Source organism: Daktulosphaira vitifoliae, unplaced genomic scaffold (genome assembly GCF_025091365.1).
Source record: "Daktulosphaira vitifoliae isolate Bord-2020 unplaced genomic scaffold, ASM2509136v1 Scaffold_1, whole genome shotgun sequence".
Taxonomy (NCBI): Eukaryota; Metazoa; Arthropoda; class Insecta; order Hemiptera; family Phylloxeridae; genus Daktulosphaira; species Daktulosphaira vitifoliae.
In genome coordinates, this window is record NW_026099572.1 from 23353477 (window position 1) to 23361455 (window position 7979).

Consider the following 7979-nt stretch of genomic DNA (forward strand, 5'->3'; position numbering starts at 1 on the left):
AAAAAAAAAAAAAAATTCATCATGGTAAAATTAATACCTTCTCAGCTTCGCATCGAAGCTAAAATACAATTTTTGTAAAAAAAATCTATTTTATATTTTTAACTTTATAATGCTATAACTTTTTGAAAAATGTATGAATCATTAAAGTTTTTTTAAAATAAGTACTATTTATATTATTATTTTATGCGACAAACTTTTTTTAAATAAAACCATTTTCCTTTATATATATATTCATATATTACACTTATAAATCATATAACTTGTAATTAGGATATAAATGAGTAAATAGGAGATCATGTAGCTTTTGGAATAATTCACCATTTTTTTTAAATTAAACACTATCTACAGATTTACATCGAAGCGTTTCTTATGATAATGATTTTAATCACTGTCAGATATCATCTAAACTTGACCCAACTATACCACATTCATACTGTGACACGACCCCACTGTGATAACGTTTTTTAAAATAATTTTTACGGTTTCGGACTTTATTAATGTATTAAAAACAACTTAAGGATAAATTCTTAATGAATTACAAGAAATTTAATAAATATAATGAGTATGAAGGGTGAATAAAATGATAAATGTCCACTCTATGTATTAAAATTCTTGTAACTCATTAAATATTTACTCTAAAGTGGTTATCAACCCATTAATTTTTTTTAAAAAAAGGTTAAAGAAAGACTAAAAAAAATCACTGTATTTATTAATCATACATTTTAACAAATTAATTATTATTCAAGATTATATAAACATTATTTCATCTATTTATGTATAGATATAAAAACAACTTTGCTCAAACAATATCAAAATCGATATACATTGATGGAAAAAATCTACAATATTTCAGAAGATGATATTGTAGGATTAAAAGAAAACACTTTAATAAATCGGCGTCTGAAACCCAAAGATAATGAAAATTGTGTTATTTATGAATATTCAATAGATAAATAAACTGAATCAATAATTATATTACTAAATTTTGTCATATTAAATTATTTTTGTCAATCCTTAAAATGATCTATTTATTGAAACCTTATAATTATAAATTGAAAAAAGAGTTATACTATGGACGATAGTTGTGCACCGTACTAGATTTTATCTTAAGCCTGCTTTCACTCACTACTGGAATGGATGAGAGGAGACACATCCAATAATTGTACGACTAATTAATAATTCGTAGACATTAATTAAATAAATAGTAGAAGAGTGTCCTTATTACTAAAAGCGAAGCGGCTGTGAATATAACAGTAAATATATAAAACAAGATAAACAATTAATAATTAGCTGTAAAAAGTAAAATGGATGAATGGTGAATAATGAAAGTGAGAAGTGAACTGTATGTATGTAATGAAATGCTGAATATGTGAACGAATTGGTGACTAAAGGGTAGTCACTTAAGAACTAAATGCTTCAGTAACAAACAAGGCCGATAACTAAAAGAGTGCATAGGTACTAGAACTCGAGAGAGAATAATATAGTCTATTATATTTATAGCTGTAAGTAAAAATTTTTATTTAATACAGTAGAACTCCAATTATCCGAACTCCGATCATCCGAATCGCCGATTATCCGAATCACTTTCAGAAAAAATCAGAAAAAAATTTGTCCAAAGTCCGCGGCGTCAGTGTAGGCACAACACGTGGTAAGAGTTCCCACTCCAGTTCCGGCGCATTGCAGTCACCTGTCATTGTTTATTTTGATTAGTCAGTGAATGGGTCCCGGTCCCCATTAATTCGGATAATTGGAGTTCTACTGTATTGTAATATTTGGATTAATATTTAATCAACTATGTTTACAATTATTGTAAGACGTGAGAGACGGTCAGGATACAATTATTAAAATATCTAACCATTTAAATCGTTGTCAGCGCAAACAAGCAAAAAAATTAATTACGCGTTTTAAACATTTATTTACATCAGATCCACTTAAAATAAGCTGTGCTAATGTTGAACCATGCGAAATAAGGTTTAATTCGGACAAACCAATTTTTCAACCGCCATATCGTGTGTACCCTTCTCAACGAGAAAGATTAAAAACTCTAATTGATGAAATGATAAAATCTAATATTATTGAGCCGAGTAGAAGTAATTACGCGGCGGCAGTATTTTTAACACCGATGTACGACAGTCTATACTATCATGTCTCATTTTATTGTACTTTAACTGTATTCTTGTTTTACATATTTCACCTTATTTTAATTATATATTTTATTTATTACGTTTGCGTCATTTTTGAACTATTTTCCCTCTATTATTATAAATAAAGGTATAAAAAATTTCTGTTTAAAACACGACTGAGTTTCTATTACTTATGGGCATTTCCGAATATTTTAAACTGTCGAATAACTATTCGAATTGTTTTTATACAACCGAATAGTTTATTTTTAGCATAAACTATTTGAATAGACTACCGAATGGTTTTAAAAATTATTCGATTAGTTCTACCTAAAATTTTTATTAAGTACGCTTTATTATAATAAAAAGATAATTAACGAATACTTAAAATAAATTATTATACAATTAATAATAGTAAAAAATAGTTGTTCAGGTGAACGCTTAAGTTAGGTTTGGTACTGATAGTTGGTGATAACTCTCCACTCATTGGACGCTTAGCCGTTGCGTTTTATATTTTTTCGTTTTCATTCTCTTGTTGTACGTCGCCTTACGACTTTTTTTTATTTATACATTTTTTTCCTCTCGTTCTCGTTGTCTCTCGAGCACTGTGTACCTTAACCTTAATTTTTTAACCATTTATATTGTAAAATTGAAAGTTTTAATTTATTTAACTTATTATTGTTACTTATAAACCTCATGGTTTGCATATTAGCTTAAATTAACCTATAGTGCATAGTTTTTATTTTGCATTTTAACTTGGGATAACTTAATTCTATGTTTGTTTGTAAGAACAAAATTATTTATTTGACCATTCTCGTGAAATTGTAAATTTGTAATCCACTTGGTTCATTTTGGATAAAATTGACAACTTTATCCAATCTAATATTGTATTTTGTCTCTTTTAGTAGTAGCTCAATATTTACTTTATAATAGTGTGGCTTTTGAATTTAATATATGCTCATTGTCGTCACACATGATTGTAAAATTACTCATGTTGTTTTACACAGCAAATCTAGTTCATAAGACCATTTGATTGCAAAATACTTAAATAATTGAGTCGATTAAAAAGCCTCAATTTTGTATCTTAGTTGACTGTCATATTGTTTTGTTAATTCTTTCTTAGTCATATATTGCTACACTTTAAATTAATCGACCACTTGATCTCTGTGATGTTAATATAAATTAGTTTTCTCCTTGTCTTTAAACTTAGGAATTTTTTTTCATTAGTCACTTATAGTCTCATATTTAGTTTATTACTTTATTTTATTTTAAAAGTAATTTTATTTGAATAATCGTACTTCATTTCCCTCTTATAATACTTGTTAACTTTATTCAACTTCTGTACTCTCTTTGCACAAAAAAATAGTTATTCTATTCAGCTTTTATTGCAATTGTACTTATATAATTCAACATGTGTTCATATTAATTAGTTTGCTTATAAAAATAAATTTACTTTGTTATTTTTAAATTATCTCTTTACTTAACTTCTACCTGAATCTCACTCTCCCTATATTGTACAGTCCACTCTTACAGACAATATCTAATAAGTCAATATCTAAACCCAACCCAACCCAACGTTATTTAATAGATAACAAGATACACAATCTTTAGTTTTACTTGCATGGTACTTTGAAATAATTATTTTCTTTCAGCTTATTTGTTTCTAGTCCTTCCACTTCTTTCACTACTTGTACACTCCTCTTCAAACAAAATCATATACAAAAATTTTAGAATCAAATGGTCGACCGGCTTTTCTCTTGTCGCCTATGCTTGGGTAGGTTCTTAACATTATTGAATCCTTGTCCTTACAATAGTGATGAGCATTTTCATATATATTAAACTATTCGAATAGACTATCAAATATTTTTTGAATGACTATCGAATAATTCGATAATTAATATTCGATATTTCCCATCACTAGTTTCTATACTTGACGTTCTTGGTAATAACTGTCGTAATATGCCCAATGCTTTGCATTACACTATAAAAAACACTGAAATCTTTTCAGAACTCGGTTCGCTTTTCACCGAATTCAAATAAGAAAAGAATTATTGGCTACGACTCCGTGTTGTTGTCGGCTATCTTTTTATGCGTCTTGCTTACATACATATGAAAATAATTTATTTTGACTTATTATTTTGTGACGAGGTACGAATTTGATACCTCTATATATCAGAAGGTTTGTCGAATTTTCTTTAGATTTACAATTCATTGTTGCAATTTACGAAGTAAGTAAAATTTATATTATCCCAATTATAGAGTTAATATATTTGAATATAGAACGATGAAACAATAGATCATTCATTATATTAACATTGTAGGATATTATATTAGACTTGTTGGTTAAGGTCTTATACATAATCATGTTACATGGTAACTGTGAACTGGTTTGTCGTTCCGCTGCCTTAACGAAGTTTTAATAACCTAACATGATTTCTACTGTATAAGTTAAGCACTTCAATAGGTATTCGTGAACTGGCTTGCCGTTCCGTGCATATTATTAGGTACCAATCAGACTATACATTATTACACCTCTACATAGAGGTATTGCGTCTATTATATTTATATCTACAACCCCGATAGTACCTCGTTGATCACGATTTGACCAAATCCCCAAATATCCAATCTTGATCAAAATACTCATACATTCTTATAATCACAAACATTAAACAATTTTTATCATTTTATTTTGTTATTTTAAATTATAACAAAGTGACGCTCGACAACAAGCTTGTTAAATTTTACTAAGGGTTTTTTTTAAAGTACTCAGAAAAAATATTTGAATTTTTTTGGTCTTTATCTGAAAAATACTGATTGAAAATTATTTCTTGTTTATATATATATATATATAAAAAGTGAATTAAAATAAACTTTAAAAATTAAATTTTTTTTTTGTATTTATTTATTAGCTTTTATTATGAAAATATTATAGCTCGACAATTACATAATATAGTATTAATTAGCTTTGTGAATTACAAGAATAATTGGTGTTAATTAGTATAACAAAAGTAAAGTATATATAATAAATTATAATATATAATAAAGTAGTCAAATAGTACAACCAGCGCTCAATGTAAAAGAAATGATCGCAGTAATTACGAGAATAGAATGGAAATTTAGTACAACAGAGGGAACAAAATTGGAAATTCCATCGGATTCTAAAAATTGTATAAGTAGCCACCTATTAAACGCCAAGAAGGAGCAATTCAATAAATAATGAGGAAAATTTCCGAGGACTTCATCCTCATGTAAATGGCAAAAGGGAACAGAGTTCAAGTTTAATTTGTAAGCGAATGCTGGTAAAACGTAATGACCCAGTCTGAGTTACGAAAAAATGATACTGCGAGTAAGATATAGTTGAACCACGGAATTTTAGAAGGGTTAGGTATGATGGACCGATGCCATCGGGCAAAGCTATTAGGGAGAGAAGTCAACTTAGTGAGCCATGCTTCCATCAGAGAAGATCTAAAGTAATACAGAGTATCAGAATAAGGAAGGATAACATAGGAATGATGATGCAAATTTAGCCAAAGAATCAGCGAACTCGTTACTGTGGATCCCAACATGGCTGGGGACCTACTAAGAAAATAACTGATTAAGAATTTTTGAACCAGTACTATAGAAGTTATTTATATTTTTAAATATTGAGTAGAGAATGTGCACGATATGTAGGTGATATTCATAGTCAGTGTTAAAATATCTTTATTGTCAGTATTAAAAGGCTCATTAACCAATTCTATTGATGCCAGCTTCTCTAGATACTGAAATCGCCTGAAACCACAACTAAAAACTTAGTAAAATCAATCAAAAATTCAATTATACTTTCAAAATCGAGCTATTTTACAGAATGATCGGCTAACTATGTCTCACAAGTGGAAATTTGGCAATTTACATAAAAAATAAATGTACTTTGCTAAAACTGTAAAATTAAATAATAGCTTAAATATAAAATTCTCAACAAAACATTACAAAAAACAAACAAGTTGTATTATTTATAACGTAGTGTCATATTATCAACGTAATCCGATATGTCTATCGATTGTTAAAGCACAAACTATCTAATAAAAGTTATAAATGTTGTCAAAAAACTAAAATGATTTAAACATTGAACATAACAGAAATAGATATAAATTTAGTAAAACGATTTGGAAATATACTTTCAGCAATTTCCAGTGGAAAAAAAATTAATGTAGATGCTTTTCATATTTATGCTATGGAAACAGCTAAAATTTTTATTGATTTATACCCGTGGTATTATATGCCTGCTAGTGTTCACAAAATGTTAATTCATGAAGCGGACGTAATACGATTCGCAATACTTCCAATTGGTATATACATATTTATTACAATCCTATATATCAATTAAATAGTGTAACAATTTATTTGAATACAATTTTAGGTCAACTTTCGGAAGAAGCTCAGGAAGCCAGAAATAAAGATTATCAAAAAATAAGACTTCACGACACTAGAAAAAGTTCGAAGTATAATACCAATGAAGATTTTTGCATATGATATTAGTATCGAGTGATTCATATATATTATTAATGAAATTAATTACAAAAAAAAATATAAATAAATATTCTATGCAAAATTTATTTGTCAATTCCGAATCGAACGTCGAAGATGAAATAAATAACCTAAAAACAATCACAGACAAGATGTCGGATACTTTCTTTCGGGTTTTCTATAACATAATGTAATGATGTTTGAAACGCACAACAGGACTTGAGCGGATACGGGTGTGGGTTGCCGCTGCGACAGTAAACAACGCATTTCGGAGCGCTAATGCATTATGAATATTATTCTCAGAGCATTAGAATAATTATTATTTCGGATAAGGTTTTAATAATGTTAACGATCGAATAATATGCGCGACTTGGCTATTTATCATTCGTCGTCACGGTGGATGGAAATCGGTTATTCGCTAAACGTTTGCCGCATAGTTGGCAACAATTTTTTTCGAAAGTCATCGGTCAGAACAATTTTCATTAGCAGGTTTTGGAATGTATTTTTAAAAATTATACAATTACAATCATATTCATTAACCAAGTGGGTTTGATTGAAACATTATTTTTTTGTTATACAAATTGCTATCTTTAACGATTGTGCTTGATCAACTATTTCCTTATTTATATCTGATTAAGATAAAGTATTACGAATAAAAAAGGGATTATTAAAAAATATCATTTCTTATATAAAAATTGTATTGATTAATACACTTTTCATTATAAAGTTAAAAATGTAAAATATAAAATCGAGAATTTTCACACAAAAATAGAATTTGATAGCCATTTTCTCCGCGATGACAATATAAAGTTCAACATTTTTTTTTCACGATAAAGTATATTACATTAGCTTTAATTTAAGATATATATAAAAGTGTCACACTTTCCGGAACACTTTCAAAAGTTAAGTTAAAAAAACTAATTTTTTGTGAAAAAGTTATCATTTTGAATACCTCTTATTCAAAAGATAGGGTAGGTAAAGGGTCAAATTTATAAAAAAAATATACCAAAGGAAAGGTAATAACATCATGCATCTATATAAAAAATATTATATTGATTTGATAATTTTTAAGAAAGTTATGGCTGTTTTATTTAAAAATAATAATTAACGGTAGCACAGTGGGGTCGCGGCATAGTAGAGACATTGCATAGTAGGGTCCAGTATAGATTTAATCTGACAGTGATTAAAATCACTATCATAAGAAACGCTTCGATGCAAATCTGTAGATAGTGTTTAATTTTAAAAAATTGATGGATAATTGCAAAAGCAACATCAACTTCTATTAAAATAAAATACAAAACCCATAATTATCATACAAAAATAGTATATTTTTCAATATGGTAGCCATTTGCG

General features: G+C 27.9%; 2 protein-coding genes and 1 long non-coding RNA gene across 12 annotated transcripts in view; 2 read left to right on the plus strand and 1 right to left on the minus strand.

The window, feature by feature from the left end:
• Window positions 1–983, plus strand: part of LOC126896171 (uncharacterized) — a 15194-nt gene extending 14211 nt beyond the window's left edge. For both annotated transcript variants that reach the window (XM_050668738.1, XM_050668737.1), the window contains exon 7: window positions 782–983. In XM_050668738.1, coding sequence (XP_050524695.1) covers window positions 782–957 — 176 coding nt within the window. In that variant the 3' untranslated portion in view covers window positions 958–983. The remainder of the gene's footprint in view (window positions 1–781) is intronic.
• LOC126896160 (uncharacterized) overlaps window positions 1–7979 on the plus strand; it is a 60389-nt gene that overhangs the window by 18877 nt on the left and 33533 nt on the right. The window lies entirely within an intron of this gene.
• LOC126896181 (uncharacterized) overlaps window positions 1–7979 on the minus strand; it is a 70586-nt gene that overhangs the window by 17618 nt on the left and 44989 nt on the right. The window lies entirely within an intron of this gene.